Below are 24,710 nucleotides of genomic sequence, written 5' to 3'. Positions count from 1 at the left end.
TAGTAAAGTCCATAATCGTACACACTATTACATTATATTATATATGTGTTTATTTGCATGGTAGATATGTAATATAACATATACGATTGTTACAATATGACTTTTAAATGCAAAACCCCTCAACAATATATTAAGTCACATTTATAATTGCCTTCCATCATTATAGTGAAAAATCAGAGTCTCAAATCATCTTAACTTGTTGAGTACACTCAAGGCTGGTCTATTAGGGATATGTTTGATGCTATGAAATATTGGATATTTCTGAATGATGGGTTCGACTTAACTAAAATTTATCTTTTGTTGAGTACACTCAAGGAGATAAATTTTAGAGGCATATTAAACTAACATATAAGATGTGTGAAGATAAAGAGTTGTCGACTTAATGATCTGGGAGTTGTATGAAAATACAATTGATAATAGTATCTATCCAAATACTTTATTAAAACTTGTTGAGTATACTCAAGGTCTTAATATAACAGATGGGCTCCCAGCCCACTGGGAGTCAAGTATGGACTCCATAAATTTATGTGAGAGGGTCATGAATTTAAGTTAAACAGTGGAAGCATAATTAATTTAATAAAAGTCCATGTTAAATTAATTGATACATTTTATATATTATTCTTTTTCTTTTTATCATTTATACTTATTGAATCGTGAGTAACCATGTATATTTGAGTGGCATACTGGATGCCAACAACCAAATCAAATCAAACCTTCTTGATTGGCACCGTAATTTGAGAATTGTCCTCATGCATGAGAAAATTGGTTGCGTCCTTGAGTAGTCCTTTCTAGAGACACCTGCTGATGACTCAACTAAGGAAAATGTGGCTACTGTAATAAACACTGTGATAACGATAGTACTGCAACATGTGTGATGTTTGCATTATGTCACCTGAGTTACAAAAGCAACTTGAGAGTATAGATGCTAACGCATGATTTTTCATTTCAAAGAGTTGTATGATAATAATCATGTGTGAAAGGATATGAGACTTCAAAGCAACTATACCGATATAAAATAACAGAGTAATCTTCAATCGATGCTTAGACACTGAAGATGATTGATGTTGAGAATTGTCTCAATGAGGTTCAGTCATAAACTACGAACTAAGTATTGATTTAGCTTTGCAATCTCTGTCAGTGAGTTATTCATACTAATTATGAATTATGATATGAATAAGCTTGAATGCACACACATTAAGCTACCGAACATGCTTAACACTATTGAGCCCAATATCAAAGTTAATAGTGGGCAAGCCATTGATCCCTCTAAAGATATTAAGAGGAAATTTAAAGGAGCTTTAAGAAAGCATCCAATATGGCTTAGACGGTCAATGTAAAGGACAAATACCAAACCTAATGACCTTTGTTTTTATTATAGAATGAAAGGTCATTGGAAGATATTACATAAGTTACGTCTACTTCACGTGTTTCTTAAGTATTTGATACCAAATGTTGATCTCATGTTTAAACAAATATGGAGAAACTAAATAGCAGTAGACCACTGTGAAAGGAAGAAGTTGACTTACACGGAGTTGACTTACACGTTGAAGATGAGCAAAGGTTGCTGCATTGCCTGTAAGAGCATACTTCTTGCCGTTGCCTTTTTGACTTAGTATTGGAATTAGAGAAATGTTGTTTTGAACCCACCATAGCCAGAACATTAAATGAATTTCACGTTTGGACATTAACTATTTTAATGTTAAGAACAATTGTTGTTTGTGCCTATCTTGATTAAGATCTTAATAGTTATGGTAAGCTACAATGAGTATAGAAGTTAAAAGGCATAAAAGTGATAATCTGAATAATATCCAAATCTGTCATTGCAGACTTGGTCATATAGATGAAATACAATTTCAAAATTATATAGAGATGTATACGTAGAGTCAATTGATTTTGAATCATTTGACAAGTGCAAAACATACATGTTTGGCACAATGACCAAATCTCCTTTTACTTGAAAAGGAATAAGTTTGCATAAATATTGGTATAATACATAGTGATGTATGTAGACCCATGTCAATTAATGTTAGATGAAGTTTCTCTTATGTCATCAATTATCATGTATACTTGATGAAATTCAAGCATGAAGTTCTTGAAAGGTTCAAAGAATTCAAGCTAGAGTACAGAAACAAATAGGAAAAGTTAAAATTTAGATTATCTGAGAGAGAATGAGATTTTCTTACAATGAACTCCTCCATATATACTGCAACATTGTGGTGTATTTGAACGGAGAAATCGTAAACTATTAGATATAGTCCAATTGATAACAAGCTAGGCAAATCTCCCAAAACCATTTTTGGGGTCATACACTAATTGTAGTGTGTTACACACTAAATCATGTCTTATCTAAATTGGTTAACTCAATTCCATACGAGTTATGGAAAGGCAATAGTCCCAATTTACCATATATGAAAGTTTGGGACTGTGACGCTTATTTGAAGCACATTGAATCGGATAAGTTTGAGACTAAATATGATAAATACTTATTTGTGGAATATTCAAAGCAGACATTTGGATATCAATTCTATTAACCTATTAAGAAGAATGTCTTCGTCCCACGACATATCGTCCTCTTAGAGAAAATGTTTACTCTACGGGAGGACAGTGGGAGCAAAATAGAAATTGAAAGAGCTCAAGAGTCCACACAGATATAGTTAACCAAGTAGATGAATCTAAATTTTATCCCATATCTAATATGGGACATACTCTTGATCAGGAAGTAAATACTCATGAGGACATGTCAGCTCTATATGAATCTAGTAGGATCATTCAACCTTTAGGAAGGTACGAATCCATGATTACTAATCAGGTATTATTAATCCAGGATGATGAACCTACTAGTTGCACAAAAATAAAGTCAAGTGTTGACTTAAAAAGAGATAGAAAGAGGCCATGAAACCCGAGATGAACTCGACGTATGTGAACAAGTTTTGGACCTTGGTCAACCCTTCTGATGGGATAAAATCCATAGGCTGTAAATGGTTTACAATAAAAGGTTGACATGGATGGGAATATCCATACATACAATGCAAGGCTAGTAGCAATAGGTAACAAACAAAGACGATGTGTTGACGACTTTAAAGAAACCTTTCGCCTGTAGTCATGCTAAGGTCCATTCGAATTTTAGTTGCAATAGTTACATACCGTGACTGTGGGTTAAAACAAATCTATTGGAGCTGAAATCTTCGATTTGAGGAAAAAAATCAAAATGTTTAATTTTATCAAATATGAAGACGAATTGTGTGTTTACAAGAAGATAATGGGAGTATTGTCACATTCCTAATATTATAGGAAACAACATCCCTATATTTCAATCATTGAAATAATGGTTGTTAAAGGAATTTATTCGTGAACGATATGGGAAGCAACTTGATCTATAGAGATAGATCTAGAAGATTGCTTAGCTCATCCCAATCTATATAAAATATTGAGAAGATTTTATATGGAGAAATTGGTTTACTCTTAAACGGTGTGTTGGAAGGGTTCAGAAGTAGCAAAGAGTTACAATGTGGATCATGATGTTCATAAATGAACTTGGAGTAATTCCTGATATTGTTGATCATATACCATTGTATTGTGATAACAATAAAGCCATTGCGAATGCGTAGGAACTAAGGTCTCATCAATAATCCAAACATGTATTAAGGCGCTATAATCTCATCAGAGAGATAATACATAGAAATGACGTAAAGAGAACAGATTTTCACATTTAACAATATTGCAGATCCACTGACAAAGAGTTGTTGTAGCATAAACATGATCGTCATGTAGACTCTTACGATATTAGATACATAAGTGATTGGATCTAGTGCAAGTGGGAGTTTCCAAGTGTTATGCCCTAGGTCCAATTAATCTTGGACATAAATAGTTTTGATATATAATTAATGGAATTTAATGGCAGATCTATTATTTTATTAATAGACAATTAAATAAATAATAGGGTCCATAGATTCAAATCTTCGTAATTTGTTAATCACAAGGAGTTGTGATTGTAAGATACAAATTACATATGATTAAATCTTAAATCGTCCGTGGTCATAAGTAATAACGAGATACGAATATCGTTATTACGGATAGACTATCACGTGTGACATTTCTTAATTGTGAAGTAAGTAGCTGATCTCACAAGTTAAAGTGTGGTGACACTTAAATGAACACGTGAATGTTTTGTTATAGAACAAAATATTGGAGACCTAACGAGAGATTTCACATGGATAACTATTTGAGTGTGAGTGGTTAGTCTTTAATATTCAGTAGTGGGATTGGTCCTTTGACTTGAGGTCGTCATAGTATCTTATATGAGGACAATCATGCTTTGACGTTGTTGGATGTTGCTCTGCCAAGGGCCAATAATACGGCATCGTTTGGGTATGTCAAGAATCGTATGAAGGTTGTGAACGACTAATAGAGGATTCGTCACTCTTAGATAGTAGGAGATTATGATCTGTGTTTCATTCAATTAAGTCGATAAAGAAATTCTTGGCCAAGGTGTACTCATAAGTCGAAAATTGATTTAATAGTGGAGTGAAAGATATGATTGATATTTGGGATTGACACACTTCCATATCTCGTAATTGATTGGATCATATTGACGAAGGGATTATAGTTTCATGATAAACGAATGAGTTTGGTTTTGTCATACCACATGACATTCCCCGTCACTTGTATTGCCCTGACATATTGCTAGATCTCAATCTGAGACGGCGAGTGTGAATTGGTGATAAATTAAAATGGTGTTTTAATTTATCAATTTTGATTAGATCAAAGTAATATTTCACGTCATTAGGTATCGTGATTGGGAACCTGATGGGTCGCACACAAAAGAGAATTGGAAGATTGCAATTTGTCAATTAATTAATTTAACAATCGTCGGATAAATTAATTAATTGGGTTGGTTATTTATAGGCTCGAATTAATTAATTGGATTTTTACAGGCCGAATTTAATTAAATGGATTAATTAAATACTGAACCGGACCGGATCAAGCCCATTTGGACTTATATAAATACATGGCTAGGGTTTTCAATCCATATAGTTTTCTCATAATTTCTTGCTAGCACAAGAGAAGAAATCTTTGGTAGCTGCAATATGTTCTCTGTGTGGATTACCGTTGGAGGCTAGATAATTGCACAACAGTGATTGAAAGATCAAGGTCGTTGGAATGCAAGTAAAGCAAAGGAGTTTGCAGATGTAAAAAATGTATGATTTTTATCACAATTTCTATCTAAATACAAAGACGATTCCTGGTGGGAATCGAAAATTGTTTTATTTCCGCTGTGCATGTTAAGTAGATTCCCAACAAGATCAACCCTCAGCCTAGGCAAAGTGCTACAAACTACTGCAGTACAAATCCAATGAAAGTAGTCTTTAAAATACATGAATTAATCTTCTCGCCTTGCCTCTTCCAAGAGATCTTCCACATAAGAACTTTCTCAACTGATTGATGCGGCCCTTTTGCAACAAGTGCCTCTCAATCAACTTGTTAGTCTACTTTACAAATATCAAACCTAGATTGTGGCCAATTTTTTAAATAATTAAATGTCCTTGAACCTATGACTGCAAGAAGTAATACCAAGGAAGGGATGCAAGACCGTTAAGATAAAGCCACATATCATTTTATTCAACGTAACTACTTTTCATCTTCTACTATAAAAGTTCACATTTAGTGTCATTTGAAGGTAATGCAATTTTACAATCTCAATAGCATTATTGCTCACTCTCATTATTTTTTCTCTATAATCCGATGTCTACAGGCACTCTTGTGGCTCACATCTTTCGTTCATTCACACTCAAATATACATATATAAGTTGACTAACTTGATTATCAGAGTTCTCATGACTGTAATCTCTACCACCAAAGAAGGCCATGTGCTTCTAACAATTTTTCAAGTGTGCAAGAGCATTACATGTGGATGTGAATGGTGGCCATGTCACTAGGTCAAAAAGATCAATAATTTTTCTTATTATTACTATTATTTGCTTTTAATTTTCCCGAAAGATTTTTTTTCTATCTTATTATTATTATTTTTTGATTGCATCAAAAGTTCGACATATTTTTATATTTACTTATACGAATTAAACAAGTCAAATTGATGTGACGTAAATGAAATTAGAATATTAAATATAGTTTTAAAATTTTTCTTTACTTTTTATTTTAAATTCCCCATTCAAAAAATTTCAATATGAAAGAACCTATCCTACTCACGAGTGAAGAACGTAGAAATAAAATAAGCTAAATGGTGATGATAAATGGGAATTAAATGATAAAAAATCAAATTATTAAATTCATTTCTAGCAATCATTTGGACTCATCATTCTGAATATCTTGTTTATCGAATTTTAATCTGGAAGATGAGTTACGAAATTTGCAATGATTTTTCTGGCATGATACCAAGATCTTGTCTGACGAGGTAAAGAACATAGTTAAAAAATAAGTCAAAAGAGGTGACTTAAAATTAGAATTAAAAGATAAAAAATGAGATTCTAAATTAATTTCTACTTGTTATTTTGTATTTGTCGCTTAACAAATTTTTAATCTGAAAGATGCTAGCAAGAAACCAAGCCTTCAAAATTCCCGACACTGCTACTGACTAATGCACCAAAAATTGGTGAACACGCTAGAATTGTGCCTAAGGTCCAGTAAACTAGGCTTGCATGCGTGGTCCAGTTATATAACAACATTTTTTGGGAAGTTTTAAAGGTTTAACTTGTAAATACGTAAAAATGAGTGATAAACAAGTGAATAAAATTGAGTTTCCTCAAAATATATGGATAAAATGTGGCTTGAAAATTAATTTATACACATAAGTGAAACGTAGCCTAAGATTTAAAATAAGAATACTTTTATTATTTAATTATCCAGGTAATAAAAAATTATAAAACATGAGTAGATATTTGCTTTAAGAGAAATTATTTGAAGTGGAATGCATAGTTAAAAGTAAAGAAAAATTATGGGTGCAAGTGAAAATTTATTTTATTGAAAGAATTTGAGGAAAAAACATTTTCAAATAAGCTGTGCCATTAAAATGCTAAATTGAAACTAACATAGTCTCTTATAAATATTGATCTTATTTTCTATAGATCCAACTATAAATAGTATGAATTGTAAACAAAATGCTTAAATATTTGATGGAAAGAAGGTCCAATTTATTGTAATGTTATTCATGTTGTTTTACAAATTGGAAAATTCATAACTTTGAGAATAGGATTATTCTACACAACTAACTCGGAAATTTCAATGTTCACAATTCACACAACTTGACCATGAAAGATAGACCTAAATTACTCCGTAATTTCATCAATTCTTGGCTTGCCATAGCATATTTCAGTCACAAGTCACACGTGTGATTGATTTTCGTAATTTAAGACAAAATATAAGATCAAAAACAAAGCTTGTAGAAAGTTTATTGCTAAATTTTATGTTGATCAATATATTTTATTTCAAGTTTACTAGTGAATTCTACTTTTTCTTTTTTTAACACTACTTTGATTTAGTCTTTTAATTTGATTCATAGTAAAGATAATTTGATGATCTAGTGAACAAAAATTATGTCAATACAGGTGAATCATCGAACCCGCTATATAAATTAACCTTGCCAATCACGTTAGTAATTAAATTTCCCGTAATGCATCAATGAGTTTACAGTTCCATCTACCCTTAGAAAGGGAACATAATAATTTTATAACGTGTCAAATTTTCTAACGACTATTTATTTAAACAGAAATTTCAAGCAGGTCATTAAACATTTTATGGTAACTTCTAAGATATTGAATTAATAATTTGAACTTATGATTTTGTTACTTGCACTCTCTATGTATGTTAGTAAAATTAGGGTTAAACACGGCTCGATTTGGACGTTTTGTGGCTAATTTTTAAACCAAACCATTTAAAGTAGTTGAATTTTTCTAGAGCAAACCAAACCTCTTCATCTTCTAAACCGAACCCAAACAAATTTTTTCGATTTGAATTGATTTAAAACCACGATTTAGTGTGTGTATATATATATATATATATATCACATTAAAACATAAAATTAGTATCATTATGAATATTTTAAACGAAAGTTCACTTGTAATCATTGCAATGCAACAAAATGATAGTAACAATTTAGTTCTAACACCTTAATCATACTAATTAGGCCAACATCTTTAGTTAAAAACTGTGATTCATTCTAGCATAAAGATAAGAATTTAACGAATGTATTCATTAATTTGTGAGTTAATATAACAAATGTATTCATTAATTTAGGAGACAATCTTGCACTTATTTTCATTCAATTTTCACTAAAATAATATGTCGTAATGCTCATTGGTGAATCTTCACAACACTCTTTTAATAATCCATCAAATCATTCTTTTCGGCTTGAGCTTCGCGCATAAATCCAGTGTTAAAAATTTAGGGAATTTGATTGGAAATTCTAATGTAGTTTTTGATGGACTTGGGCTTCCAGGTTGAGTAGCATTCTTAAATGGAGTTAGTGGTAGAATCATCATTTCCTTATAGCATTCATATAACCGGTGAAGTGTGTTTTCAACTTTCTTTAACAACATGTTTGTGATTTGTATATTATAAATACGTTCATGCCCAACTTTAAGCAATTCCGACTTGCATCTGGGGTCAAGAACTGTTGCAATGAATAACAACTGATTAAACTTTTCAAGATTGCTTTATCAAATATCATATTTTCTTTTCATGCCAACTATCATGGATCCTATTAGACTATTTCTCTCTTTAGCTAATTCTTTCAACTCTCTACGAATTTCACATATTTCTTGAAAGAAGGTGTTTGACGTTATGTGTAAAGAGCCACTAATTTTCAAAGTCATATCATAAAAAGTCTTCAAACCAACAAATACGTCTACTTGGTCCCAATTGGGATGTGTTGGTTATCATCTATATTTCTTCCTATAGATCTTTCTTCATCAAAGTATTTTGTATAGTTTGCACCAATTTCCAAAACATGAAATGCCTTTTTAAACTTCATTTCACCTTGTAACATCATGTAGGCAGTATTCCATTTAGTTGACACGTCCAAACATAACAAACTTCGTGACTCAATATTTGCATCATTGCAACTCTCTCAAAATCTTTTTAGTCAGGATGGGGAAGATCTAGCATACCTTATAGCATTATTGATAGATGAAATAAAATTGCAAATTTCATTTAAACCATCACAAACTATAAGAGTGAGAATGTGAGCACACCACTTCATATGAAGCATTTCTTCCCCAAGAACTACACCATTCTTCTTTTCTTGAAAATCACTCTTCAATTTCATTATTGCTACGTCATTGGTTGTTGCACCATTGTGAACAATTTCAATGCTATTCACAGAGAATATTGAAATGTACAGAAGCATTCACACACTTTACAGTTAGAAAATTTCTTCATTTTGATTCCTTTTCCATGGTTCTAGACTCATAATTTTAAAATAACTACTATATTCTTGAATTTCAATTTTTTTCATTACTTTCTGGCAAAATTAAAGCAACAAGTTTAGCAATTATGGCCGGAGTAGCATTCGATATTTATGTAATTTAGCACTCTATATTGTATTATTTAGAAATTTTATTTATATCGTACGTTATTATTAAAATCAAACAAAGTTAGGTAATGAACTCTATATACACAAATCTTTGATTTGGGTACATGCATGGTGGATAGAAGTCATTTTCTTGCATGCATTTATTAACATTACCTAATCAGCAAACCTAAATTCTCAAAATGAAGAATTAAAGTTAATTAATTAATGATTTTTTATTTCACTTTCCGTTATGGAGTGATTGATTATATGGACAAGTGTTTTTATGGAGTGATTGATTATATGATAAGTTACAACGTTTTATAAACTCTTTATTATAGCTATCAAATTAAACTTTACTAATAAAAAGGTCACACGGAAAATTTTATTAATTCTCCAATCATGAAGGCAAGATATAAACTCCTTACCTACAATATCACCCTTATGGCTAGGGACTTGGATGAGATTTAGGATTCTTTTTGCAGTCTCGAATCATTAGCAATCGAATGAGTAGTCTAATACAATTAATTTACTCTTGGTATAGATATCCAACAATCAATAGTCAAACATACTCGATATTTAATCAATTCTTTCCTCAATTTCGTCTTCTCATCAAGGAACAAACGATATATATCCCTAGCAACTGTCATCCTCAAAGGAATATAAAAATTTGGGAAAATACCTTTTTAAAATTGAAAACCTTAGTCTTCCATGTATCGAAAAGGTAACTCATATAATATAAAGTACTTAGTAATTTGTTCTCTCACCAATTCCTATGTAAACTTGACAAGGTTTTCGCCACAACAAAAACTATATAAAACCTCATCATTCTTAGAGTTACAATAAAAATTCAAAGTGTTTTGCCTTTTGTCTTGAATCCTATACGGATACTTTTTACGTAAACCCTTGATATGATTTCGCAATGTACTAGTCCCACCTTTAAATTGATGCTTACACACTTGTCCATAGCAGCTGAGTCAACACTCGACGAGGCTGCCTGTGTTGCCTCTGCTGAAATTTACAAGTTACTAGTTTGAAATTGGAACCCAGCTCATAATTATAAATTTTTAGATGTGCCAGAAGGCATATATGCTTATCTACTTCTACTTCACTGAAAATACCTTGATTCATATTTTCTATTTCTTAATCCAATACCACCTTGAACTACAACTTTTAAATAGGGATTCCAATGAGGTGGGCCCTGTCCATCCCCCACTCTGTCTAGTGTTTTGGGGATCTGAGACTATGGCGAGAACGTTCATTTATAATCATGTTTATTTAATTTTTTTATTTTTTAAAAAAAATCTGATATAAATTTTAAAGTATAAAATAATAAAAGATAAAAACCGGGCTAGGTTTGGGATCACGTAAGGACCATATCCCTTCTCTCCTCCCTTTACCCAGCAGGTCAAGGAGGGACATGCCATTTTCTCATTCTTAGTTTAAAACTTTAAGTTATTGGAAAGAAATTTTATTTATTTATTTATATTTTAACTTTAAAGATGATATATCGTCGCACATTGCTAAAAAAACATGATACACAAGCCATTAACTCTAAATGCTTTTACAATTTTTTTAATTAGCTATCAGGCGGGCAGAACCTGTCTGATGGTTAGCTATATAGTCTAGATAGCTATCCGAACCTAGGTGCCACACCCTTCCTTGTCATAAACTATCTAAATAGAAAATAATCCAAATTTATGTCAGATAATTAATTATTTAATTAACAAGTTAACTAATTATTCTAATTAGACCAGCTTAAATTTAAAAAGCAAAACGCATTCCTTGACCAGCTTAAATACAAATTAGTGGGCCTCACCACTGTGGAGGAAAAAAAAAATAATAAACTAATAAACCAGTGGTGCAAAAGACATGAGTAAGGTAGTCTCAACCTTGCTGGCCGCCGCAGTATGAGAGTTCGATTCCTGAAATATGAAATTGGACTCTTTGTGGGCATCAGTGTATGGGCAAGCTCTTGTTCCCTGACCTACTGGGACACATCTTGCGATTTACCTCCTTCGGGTGGTGGGGGGCCCTCAAAGTTGGGGTTCAACCTTTTAGTGGGCTTACCACTGCGGAGAAAAAAAAAATAATAATAAACTAATAAACCAGTTTTCTGCTACTTTATTAAATTCAATTCACATAATTAACATAACCAATGTGGCAACATTATTACCCTAGGTAGAAAATTCAGATTCTGGTGTTTGATGTGGGGGAAAAGGGATTTTGGACAGATACGAAATTATTCTAAGGAATTGTTATAAGGTAAGAATTTTGACTCCAAACCCTAAGGGCGGATACGAAATTAATGTAAGGAATTGTTATAAGGTAAGAATTTTGACTCCAAACTCTAACGACGTCCAATTTTGTTGGGGGTGAGTGTGTATTAATTAATTTTTACATTTTTAAGCTATTGTTTGGCGATCTGAAATGACTCACAATAATTTTAACCTATTCCAAGTTGCTTTTTGGGTCAAAACCAAAACGTTGAATGATCCACGTGGATTTAAATCAACAGTTCAAAAAAGTGGTTTTCGTTGAGTTCAACTGATTTGTTGTTCATCCCTAAGTAAAACTAATGAAAAATTCATTTGCAAACTTTAACTCTCAACTATCATTTGAAGTGAATGAACTTATTTATTTGAATGGTTGTAATTTTAAGTTAAATATGCTTTTAATTGTTGACTTTTATTTTAGTCAAAAATTTCCCCCACTTTTCACAATGCCTCATAAAATGTAGAATTTGTTTTTATATTAGTTTCAGCAAATTATCCTCAAATTTGTTGTAAAATTTAATGAATAATGGATTTTGTTGTGTGGAAATTATTTGGTTTTCCATTTAAGAAAGTGTGTGTTTGATTACATTTATTTTCCGTGAAAAATATCAGTTTTTCACCCAAATTCCTACTTGAGTGTTTAATTGCTATTTTTTCCATTGAAAATATTTTCCAACTTTTGAAAATATGCCTAATTTTCTTTGTTTTTAAGGAAAATATTTTTTTTGGGGGGGGGGGGGGAGGTGGTTTTTGTTTTCGTCAAAATAAGGAAAACGTTTTCTTTTCTAGGCGATATTTTTCCAAGCCAATCAAACAAACTTTAAGGTCATGTTTGATTGGTTCGAATTCCATGTAAAATGGAATTCAAATTCCACTTTCTTCCAATTTTGTGTGTTTGATAGTTATTTTTTTCCCATGGAATTTGGTTTTCTTGCTGTTCTTGGAAGTTGGAATTTTCTTGGTTTTCTAGGGCACTATTATGGTTTGTTTCTTTGCAATGGAAACAAATTCTATTCGTAATTGTAAATAAATATTTTCTTTTAATTCACAATTTACATGTAAAACAAAGTCAAACAAATATCAAAAGATAGATGAATTTTTTTTTGGCAATGGAAACAAATTTTATCCCCAAAATCAGTAAATTCTATCCCTTTAATTGACAATTTTCATGTAAAATAAAGTCAAACGAATACAAAAAATACTTTTATTCCAACATTTTCCACGTGAAAAAGTATACCGATCAAATACAATAATTGAAAATTCTCAGTAAAACAATTTCTAGGCAATTCAATTCCCTGAAATTTGTTTTCTTTCCACCCAAATTTAATCTTTACAATCAAACGGACCCTAAGTGTTTTATTTTATTATTTTTCATTTATTTCGGCAATTTTACTTTTTCCTGTTGTTATATTTGTACTTTTTTTAATTTCCTTTTTCATAAACATAATTTTAATGGAATGTAGCAAATTTGCAATTCAAAGATGGGTAGATAGGAGTAATAAGGCTCAACAGGATTACTTGTTGCTTAAATTCAAATCTCGATATGTTTGGCAGCTGGGAAGTATTAGTTATGGAATATGGGCAATTATTTAATTATGTTTTGTACTTTTAAGTATTGTCGTCGTCTGATTAATGAATAAATACTCATGAGTACATTGTATTGAGGCGTGAGTTTTTAGCTGTATTTGAAATAGAAATCATTTCCATTGATATTATTGTTGATTAGCACTGGAAAAAAAAACCTTTTGCAACATGTAAAAGATAACATTCATTAATTGCATGTTGCTAAAAGCGGTCTATTGCAACATTCAGCAAGTGTATGTTGCTAAGACAACATTTTTTTAATAAATGTTGCTAATACACCAGTTTGCAACATTCGGTATCTGTCGTCATTAAAATTTTTTTGCAGCGTGCAATACGCGTTGCTATTAATGTTTTAGCAACGTACAATGTGTGTATCATGATATCTTGCATAATTTTTTACAGTTGGCCCAAAAATTTTAGAATTTATTCTTGGAAGGTTTAGAAAAAATGCACTTTGAAAAAGTCAAAGGAAAGACTCGGAAGACTAAAAAATGTAGACAAGCTAGAAACTTGAAAAATATATATCTATAAAAAAAAATGATGAAGAAGACTTGAAAGACTTTAGGAAGATGGTGTCGATTTGGGGAAAAAGAGATTTTGGGAGGAGACAAAATTATTGTAAGGAATTGTTATAAGGTAAGAATTTTGACTCCAAACCCTAATGAAGTCCAATTTTCACATTTTAAGTGTTTGATGGTCTGAAACGACCCACAAAATTGAAACTTATACCAAATTGCTTTTTGGGTCAAAATCAAAACGTTGAAGGATCCACGTGATTGAACTTATTTATTTGAATGGTTATAATTTTAAGTTAAATATGCTTTAATTGTTCGCTTTTAGTTTAGTAAAAAAAAAAAATTAATTTTTTTCCCCATTTGTGACAATGCCTCATAAAATGTAGAATTTGTTTTTATACTAGTTTGTGCAAATTATCCCTGAACTTGTCTGAAAATTTTGATGAATAATGGATTTTGACTCGTGGAAATTACTCGATATACTTTTTCCTGTTGTTATTTTTGTTCTTTTTTAATTTCCTATTCCATAAACATAATTTTAATGGAATGTAGCGAATTTGCAATTCAGAGATGGGCAGATAGGAGTATTAAGGCTCGATAAGCTTACTTGTTGCTTAAATTAAAAATCTCGATATGTTTGGCAATTGGAAAGTATTAGATATGAAATATGGGCAATTATTTAATTATATTTTGTACTTTTTAAGCATTGTTATTGTTTGATTAATGAATACTTGTAAGTAACTTAATTGTATTGAGGCATGAGTTTTTCCCTATATTTGGCATTCAAATCACTTCTATTGAGGCGTGGTTCACATGTTGAGAGTTAGTTGTGCAATACTAGACAAATTGGTCCAAACGTGTCCGACCCCACATGAGTGAAGAAATTGTGGAATATGGCCCACAATAGAACAAGGCCGAATTTTGTGGTAATTTAAATTCAATTCAGAACTCTCACATGCAATAAGGCCCACCCTGAATTGACAGGAAAAAAAATGCATTTGTGAAAGGAACATGGGGTTCAAACGGGGCTGAGCAAAAGTATTCCTTGACAAGCTTAAATACAAATTAGTGGGCCTTACCGCTGGTGAGGAAAAATAAAAAAAATAAAAAAATAAAAAATAAAAAGCCAGTTTTTTGCTACTTTATTCACTTGGATTAAACAAAAACAAGAAGCTAATGATGATGCTCAGGAATTTAAATTCAATTCACATAAACATAAACAATGTGGTAATTCTAATGTTGATGCAAGGAAAAAAGGGATTTTCGACGATGACGAAATTATTGTAAGGAATTGATATGAGTCAAGAATTTTTGACTCCAAACCCTAATGATGTTCAATTTTGTTTGTGTGTGTATGTGTATATATATATATATCACATTTTATTTTTTTCCATTTATTTTGGTAATTTTCATTTTTCCTGTTGTTATATTTGTTCTTTTCTAACTTCGTTTCTCATAAGCATAATTTTAATGAAATGTAGCAAATTTGAGATTCAGAGATGGGCAGGTAGAAGTAATAGGGCTCGACAGGCTTACTTGTTGCTTAAATTCAAAATCTTGATATGTTTGGCAGTTGGAAAGTGTTAGTTATGGAATATGGGCAATTATTTAATTATGTTTTGTACTTTTAAGTATTGTTATTGTTTGATTAATGAATAAATACTTGTAAGTAACTAAATTGTATTGAGGCGTGAGTTTTTCCCTTTATTTGAAATATAGATCACTTCCATTGATATTATTGGTGATGAGGAAATTTTACCACGCCTATTTATTAACTTTTTATCTGAATAGTCAAATACAAAGATTTTTCTTTCAAAAATCAGGTGCACCTCACATCCACATCGACGCCTACACTCAATCTTTCGAATAATATGTGATACTCTCTCTCTCTCTCTCTCTCTCTCTACACTTTCTCTCTTTATCTACAATGCGGATATGAGGCGTCTCCACCATCGACCCCCGCCACCTTTACAAAAATAACTATTGTACTACCCTAACACCCCACCCCACCTCATGCAACCTCCATTTGTCATTTAATCCATTTTTTCCTATTTTTCAAATCTACCATCTACCTTCCACCTTCATCCACCAACGATCGCATGTCCTCATTGCCATCACCATTCACAACATCACCTCTGGAGGCACTCAACAACACGAAGATTGAGAGCATTGGGTCAAACATCTGAGTAATGGAGGGATGTTTGGTTAGTAAGTAAATTATCGACCGAAATTATGGTGTACACATCGTTCGCATCTGAGTATTATGATGGTGAATCGAACTGCCCTAACGATGAAGCTGTCTATTAATGATGGTTGCTCGTGGCGTTTTACAGAGATATGTAGATTTGTGATTGATTCTTTAGGGTTGAAAAGGGAAGTTTTCAAATGAAATGGCTACGGCGATGAACACGTGTTGTTCGTAGTGTTGCAGTGTTCTATACAAAGTGGTAATGATGGTTGTGCGTAGGAGGTGGAGGTGAAGGTCAAGGTGAAGTTTGGTGGTTGTGATTGAGGATTGTGGATTTGGGGTGGCAACGACAATTTGGTAGTCGTGAAGTGGGTGGAGTCAGGGTGAAGAGTCATAATGATTAGTTAATTGGATAATTTGTGGCCGATTAGAATATGTGATTGTGACCGAAATACATGATTCTGATCAACAAAATGTGTCTTTGTGATCGTGATCTCATATAATTTGTAACTCGTATGTGATCATGATTATAAATTACATGTCTATTGTGATAGTGATCATAAATTACAAACTTTTTACAGTTGGCCAAAAATATCTGATTTTGGAATGGCAACAATCTTCAAGCAGAATGTGATAGAAGCAAATACAAATAAGTGTGCTAGAACATAGTGAGTAACAAATAATATTTCTTTTTCATATTGTCTGCTAATAACACACACACACATACACACTCAAGGCTCATTACTAGCGAATTAATGCTTTCGTGATTTCACAGTGGTTACATGGCTCCTGAGTATGCGATGCAGGGCACTTACTCTATGAAATCAGATGTCTATAGCTTTCGAGTTTTAGTACTTGAGATTGTGAGTGGTCGAAAAAACAATAGGTTCCAAAATGAAGAAGGTCCTCTCAATCTAGTAGAATTTGTAAGTTAACTTATGATCAATTTTTAGATTCATCTCATTTAAGTTTTTCTTGGTACTTAGATTTAGAGTAAAATTATTGTAGGCTTGGGAACTTTGGAGTAACAATGCTGTAATCAAGGTCATGGATCCGATGTTGAAAAATTCATGCAACTGTACAGATCAATTGAAAAGATGCATTCATATTGGTCTTTTATGCGTGGAAAATCGCGCAACTGATCGCCCTGAAATTGAGGATGTTATATCCATGTTAAAAAATGAAATGATGCATTTACCAATGCCAAACTATCCAGCATTTGTCACCAGAAATAGTACAGTCTATGAACTTGAGAATGGCAATTTTGAAAAGTTTTCAGCTAATGAACTCTAAATGTCTGCAATCGATGGAAGATAGTTAAACTCGAGAGCTACTATTATTTGTTATTCTGAGTATTCCATGATATTTCAAGTTATTAATAAAATATGTAGCTCTTGAAAAATTCTATTTTTGCTATGCATTAAAGATATTTGTGTCCAATGTAATTATTGGTTTTCATTTGTGATGCAGACACAAGTTAGAAAAGAGTAATACGTGATTACAGTTCATTGGTTCGTGTGCAATAATCAAGAAGTAATCAATAATTTATTCAAAAAGCTCCAAGTATATTATTTAATAAAAATAACCAAGATCACATTGAAACCATAAGTCCCTATTTGTGCAAATAAATCCTAGAAAAGTAAAAAGAAGCTAATTACTACTTTATCTTTACTCAATAAATGAAGCTAGAGGTTAATCGGTGTTGAAAGAAGATGTGAGGATACACGAGGCAACATACAACTGAAATTTTGGGTGAAGGTACCATTGATTTTGAAAAGAAGAATGATTTAGTGCAATATTATTAATACCAGCGGACTAGAGTGGAATTGGAATTGTGGAACAAAGAGCTTGATGCATTGAATTTGAGATAATGTCATTTATTATGTTGCTAAAGGAGTTAACACTATCATGTTTCACGTAGGGTTGAAGTGCTCAGTTAAATTAGGTATGGATGGGGAACATATTTAGAAGTCGAGTATGGATTATGGGAAAATAAAAGTTTGGATACCTATAAGAAATATCTAGTTAAATTAGATATGGATGAGAAACATATTTAAAGATCGAGTATGTATTGGAGAAATTAAAAGTTTGTATTCCTACAAAAAACGCAATTGAAAGTTTATGTCTCATTTGGGCTTTTTATTAAACCTAAAAGACTACCGAAGCTGGAGAAAAAATATAAAAATGTAAAATTATTCTCGTTGACCCCATTTTTTGCAATCACAACGTTGATAATAGATGTCGGACCACTTGTGTCCACGTAAGCAAATTCCAACACATTTTTACCTTAAATATGGTTGGAGAATCATGGTGATAATGGACATGGGAGATGCTCAACGATACAAAATGCAAGCATTCCTTGACCTCTCGCTCGAGCGTCAATGTCTAAATATTTATAGAGAATTTTTTGCTCGCCTATCGCTAGCTTGTCACTCAAGCGATACGCGAGCAACAGAGTTAGGCAATTTTCTAGGCCTATTTTTCTCTATTTTCTTTCCAACTTTGGACCACAATTTCTCATTTATCCGAAATTGGTTTTGAGTTTTCAAATATAAAACGACACTACTCAACGCATAAAACAAGTTGGTCTATTTACATTTGTAATTTAACCATTGAACGCCACTTTTCCACATTTATACTTAATCGAATTTTCTCAATTTAAAAACCAATCTCCAACATGCTACAATATATAAAATGCGTATAAACTTTGCATAACTATACATAATCGAGGTTTGGATATTTGCCGAATCATTTATCTGAGAATACCCTCCTTTCAAAATTTCTCTATCTTTTCGATCACATAATCCTTTGCATTTGCGTGCAATATTTAGTAGAGAGTATAATTTGAGAGAGTGTATATGTATATGTTATCTCTACACTTGGACACACACATTAGAGGCACAAACCATGGCTCCAAGGAAAAAAGGAGGGAACAATCTTATGCATTCCAACCTCAGGTCAAATATTGGACACTAAATTTGACATGGAAGAAACATGAAGAAAAGAGAAATGTAGTCAAGTTTATATTTCTAGAGTAAGAGTTACCAATTTGTGATTAACTTCAAACGAACAATGTGTGAGTATTTATAGGCAAAACAAAAGATGTGTAACTAGGGTTCTCAGAATGCTTGACATTGGTCTCATTCCAACAACTCATATATCAAAACTCAATGGTGTCACATTAGAGCCATCATATGTATTGCGACATTCGCACGAAAATTACGGGATTTGATTATTAATCACCTTTGTAAAAATGTTACATCAATCAAATTGCACGCGATTCAAGATGTCTGAATGCAACTTGCTCAAGGCATTAGGGCTCTAACTTCAACACCTCGAAATCAAGAAACTCATTTGGTGTGGCTAGGGGTTGGTCCCATCTAATAGCCCTAGAGCATCGAGGTGACATGTTTGCTCAAAGCTATGTTAGAGAGAGCTTTGTCGAGGTATTGAGGCTGTGCTCTCAACACCTTAAAAATGAGGGTGGATTAGATGATGGAATATGATCTCATTGCCTTGGCCAAGAAGATAGAAGAGGCGATATGCTCAAATACATTCGCATTGAAGGAGAAGGTGCTAGCATAGCATTTTGATTAAATGGCAAAGTGGAGGTTTCTACAGAAAGTCCTTTTGGTTCTAGCATGTGGTAGAGGCCTAACAATTAATGTTTTTAAGTTTAATTTCTTTTTTTGCTCTTTTTTTTTTGTTCTAATTTATTTTTTTTTCTCATTGTACAATTGATTATGCTTAGTAAGTTGTAATTGTATTTGATTGATGAATAAATACTAAGCACCTGTTTGGTGTGGTAAAAATCAAATTTTTATTAGATTTTGATAAAAAATTTGATGATATACATGGTTGAAAAATTGTGAATCCCATAAAATATATGGTAAAAAATGATTGTTAACTTTGACTTAGATTAAAATTCAGATTAAAATCACTAGGACCAAGTAATAAAACTGCATTATGTTGATTTTCTTTCTTCTAAATCAAACAAAAAATAACCACATTGAGGATTTGATCCCTGTGAAATCTTGCTTGTTATTAGTGTGCCATGAAGTGTATAAACTCTTATTTGATATATCCATTATAGGATATTTTAAAATAACACAGACTTCCATTCATATCTTATTGCTTGATTTTTTAAAATTTTATCATTTCGTCAAGAAATTTGAAAATTAAATGTTGGTAGCGAAAGTTTAGATTATCGATTTATTTAGACCCAACTTGTGAAATTACGCAATTAAAAGCAACAAGTCATTTTTATATTGTTTCTAGCTGATTATGTCAAACAAGTTAATTTATCCTAATTTTAAATACTAGAGTTTGTAATTAAAGCAATAAAGAACATCAAAGAAGATCACGGAGAAAACATTTAGCAAAGGATGGAAAACTCTAAGCACTTTGCCAGTTAACAATCCAATATAAATGATGAGACTTACATATAGTCCAAACTCAACTAACTCTTTTTCCTCTCTGACTTTTTTCCTGTAATCATGTTGGCCCTACCAGACTACATACTCCTTACATCAACTTCCGTCGAACCCATGGTATTGTTTATCTTCTGTGGATCTCCAAGAACAAACCTCGTTCTTCCAACAGAACCTTGTTTCGCTTTGCCTGATCTCCTAGCCTCTTTCCAAAACTCTAGTTACTTTGAAGGCTAATTGGCAAAGGTAGGTTTGGTGTTTGATCAACGATCTTGTGTGTTTTGATCTATAGTTTAATATGAATGTTTATAGCTTGATCAACAATTCTATTATTTGATGAAATCTATGAATCAAATAATATGGTGGTCAAATCTTGAAATCAATGAACGTTATTTGGATGTTCAAAGGAATGATGATCTCTATGAAATAATTATAATTCAACACACTTTTGGGTGTTCATACTGTAGAATATATATAGGAAAAAGTGTTTGGGATAAAAAAGCGGTTCAAAATAAAGTTTTTGAAGCAAAACAAGATAGTTGGACGTTGACCTTTGCTCGAGTGCTAGGTGAGTTTAGCTAAGAAGTCATCAGTGTGTTCATCATAGCTTTCTCTCCTAATTTCAGACTGAGGCGATTCAAAGTGAGTTGAAAAGATTTCTCGAAGGGATACAATTCTTCTAGAGTAGTGTTCTCCAAATTCGAAAGTCTTCTAATTGCATCCTTGATCATATATGATCTTCTTGGACAGTTTTGACATCTTGGACTCCTTCATGACCTATACTATCAATCTTGAAATATTTTGACTTTGATTATAATTCTATAACTCCTAATACAACTCAACTAGAATTTGTTTTGATTTAGGAAATTGCCAATTACAATTTGGACTTAACATTTCCCCCTTCAGCATTCCGTGACAAAATAATTTATTTCAAAGTCAAAAGTCCACCACAATCTACATAATAGACACTTTTCAAACTATACTACAACAACTTGTCAACTTGCTTCCTGAAACACATGGAAACCTGAAACACAAGGAAACCACAGTGCCACGTGAAATGCAAGAGAAAACTGCCAAAGCCAAAATCGCTAAATATGTTAAATGAAACAACGTAATAAAACATGTGTAACACTGAAGTATGCAATATAATATGAATAATAAACTTAGAAATAAACAATAGAATTTTATATTAATATAGACAAAGCAAAACACTATATCAATAATGAAATTCCAGAAAAAATATCAAATGACTCTCCCTAAGCCATCTATCAATAAAAAATATTAAAATTTTAAAGTTCTCCCCTAATTTATATAATCAATTCTGAAATAAATACGCATCTCTCCCATTTTTCTCACGAATAACAAAGGAAAGCCAAATAGCAATCATTTAAAACGCTGAGAGAAATTAGTAAAAAAATGTGTATATGTATAATGATGCAAAGATTACGCAACAACATATGATGTGAGAATAAAAATTTCCAATTTTGACACTAACTTTTCTTTTTTGAAATTTTCATGGATTTTCATCTTGAAAAGTTATTTACTTACTTATGCATGCATAGTTCATAAAAAGTAAACTTTTCCCACATAACTTATTTTAAACCTAAATGGAGTAAATTGTATAAGCTACACGTGTGATGTGTGCAACTAAAAACAAGTCTTAACTTAAAATTTTAAACCAATGAGAAACGACGTTAAAATTCACCTGTTGGTGAATATATCCTTCAACTTATGAAGTCAAACCTAATGTTGCTAGGACCTTTTAAGTAAAAGCTCATATTGATTTTTTCAATGTATAACTTTTCTTCATCCCCCTAACAATAAGCGCACACACGCATACACACACATATTTTTTCCACTCATTTTTCTTTTATATTTTATGTCCAATCTCTTCTCCATTAAGCGACTAAGCTGACCCTGTAATGAGCATTGGACCGAAGACTCCAAGTTAGTTGACCATAGGAAATCAGGTTATGAGAAACCTCTCAGACTTAATCAAGTCAAATATGCCCCGAAGAAGACTATGAGATGAATCTCACTTTTTCATTTATTTCAAAATTTTTGAATCTCAATCATCTTTTTCTTTTAAGGAGAATACACTAGAACTTTAGGTCAATCTAGTTAAGGCCAATCCATATTCAAAGTCAATTACCACGCAAATGACCGCCATCCCAAATCTCAAACATGCAGTTAAAACCTACTTACAAAAGTCTAATGGGTATAGCGCATAAGATACATGTGATAACCTATATCAGGTACTCCAAACAAGTTCTAAATAAGTTAATGGAAATTTAATTTATCATACATATGAACTTTACTAGTACTTGATCACAAAATAACATGTCAAATAAAAAAATCTCCTTTTTTTTATAAAGTAAACATGCAAAAAGAAAACTCTTAATATATAATAAGTGAATGTGCATGCATGAATACATAGATATCATGAAAAATCCTTATGCATGCATATAAGTGCATAATCAATGAGGCACACAAGTACACTTACCATGAAGAGCAACATGAGGAACATCGCAATTATCAATATCATTTAGATTTGTGAGTTCACTCTTCTTGACCCTAATCTTCTTGGAAGAAGATGTAATCTGAGTCAAATGAGCCACTAGTTTAGTCAAGTGATTCACTTGATCAGTCAAGAAACTAACATGAGTAGTTAGATCTTGATTGTTGTACCTAACCAAGGACTTGCAACAACTAGGTCTAATGTGACCTAAAAAACTACAATTGTGATATATGGGAGCAAATTTAGGATCAATCCTAGGTTTTCTATTTTGAACCTTAGGTGGAGGAAATCTATGTGGTACAGATAATTTCAGTCCTCGGACACCTACATTCTTGGTCTTTTTCCTATTCAAAAGCTACGACACTTAGGTCTTATGTGTCCTACCTTACCATAATGATGTCACATGGGGATGAACTAGGAGCAACTTTAGGTTTCAAGTTTTAAACCCTTAGGTTTTGAGGTAGGTACAAACATATTGTTAGAAGCTGAAGTAGTTTGAGAATTTGGTTCTTTATAACCTAAATTTTCCCTATTCCTATCTATTTTATCCAAATATATCATATTATCGATCTTCTTAGATCCGATAGAAAAGATTGAAGTTGGGTGTTAGATTTTTCAAGATCATTTATAAGAGTTTTAACCTTAATTTCTAACGAATCTTTCTCAACCCTTAATTCAATCAATCCTTTGGTAGACTCCTCAAGTTTAATTCCAAGATTCTCTTTTTCTAATTCAGGTTTATTCAATTTTTCAAAAACTGATCTATTGACCTTATGCAACTTAAGACTCTCTTTATACAGCTGATCATAAGCTTCATGAATATCAATATCATCCTCAGATACTACATTAGAATGTGATCGACTCATCTAGACAATTTTTAGGTCAAGGATGCAATTAAGCTCTGATACCACTTGAAAGCTTTGATTATCGATTTATTCAGACCCAAAATTCGGGATTACACAATTAAAAATGACAAGTCATTTTTTAATTATTTCTATATGATTAGGTCAAATAAGTCAATTTGTCCTAAGTTTGAATACCACAGTTTGTAATTAAAGCAATAAAGAACACCAAAGATGATCATAGAGAAAACCCTTCGGAAGGGATAAAAAACTTCGAGCATTTTCCTAGTCAACAATCTACAATAAATGATGAGACTTACAGTATGTTCCAGACTCAACTAACTTTTAATCTCCTCTAACCTTCTTCCTCTAATCACCATATATGCTCTTCACACTAGCTCCCGACCCCTAGTATCATTTATCTTCGGTGGATCTCCAAGAACGAACCTCGTTCCAAAGCATTGGAACTCTTAGCGTCTCTTTCTAAAACTCTAGTTACCCTAAAGGTTAATTAGCAAATGTAGGCTTGGTGTTTGGACAATGATCTTGTGTGTTTTGATCTGTAGTTAATATAAATGTTTATAGTTCAATCAACAAATCTAATTTTAGATGAATCTCTTAATCAAATCAAGGTTTTGAAGCAAAACAAGATTGCTGGACGTTGACCTTAGCTGGAGCTCTAGGCTAGTGCTAGGCGAGATACAGCTAAGATGTCGTCATAACTTTCTCTTCCAATATTAGATTGAGGTGATTCAAAGTGCGTTGGAAAGATAACTCAAAGGGCTACAATTTGTCTAAATTAGCATTCTTCAAATTCGAAGTCTTCTATGTGAAAAA

At 32.1% G+C, this 24,710-nt stretch overlaps 1 protein-coding gene across 1 annotated transcript; it reads left to right on the top strand.

Moving 5' to 3' along the window:
• The first annotated feature begins 16,883 nt into the window (after positions 1–16,883).
• On the top strand, positions 16,884–17,376 carry LOC111372939 (cysteine-rich receptor-like protein kinase 8). The gene is made up of 2 exons (XM_022995367.1): positions 16,884–17,009; positions 17,092–17,376. Exons 1-2 carry the CDS (start codon positions 16,884–16,886, stop codon positions 17,374–17,376), a joined length of 411 nt encoding a protein of 136 aa, XP_022851135.1.
• The last annotated feature ends 7,334 nt before the right edge of the window (positions 17,377–24,710 follow it).

This window comes from Olea europaea, unplaced genomic scaffold, assembly GCF_002742605.1.
Source record: "Olea europaea var. sylvestris unplaced genomic scaffold, O_europaea_v1 scaffold1054, whole genome shotgun sequence".
Taxonomy (NCBI): Eukaryota; Viridiplantae; Streptophyta; class Magnoliopsida; order Lamiales; family Oleaceae; genus Olea; species Olea europaea.
This window is presented reverse-complemented; position numbering and strand designations above follow the sequence as displayed.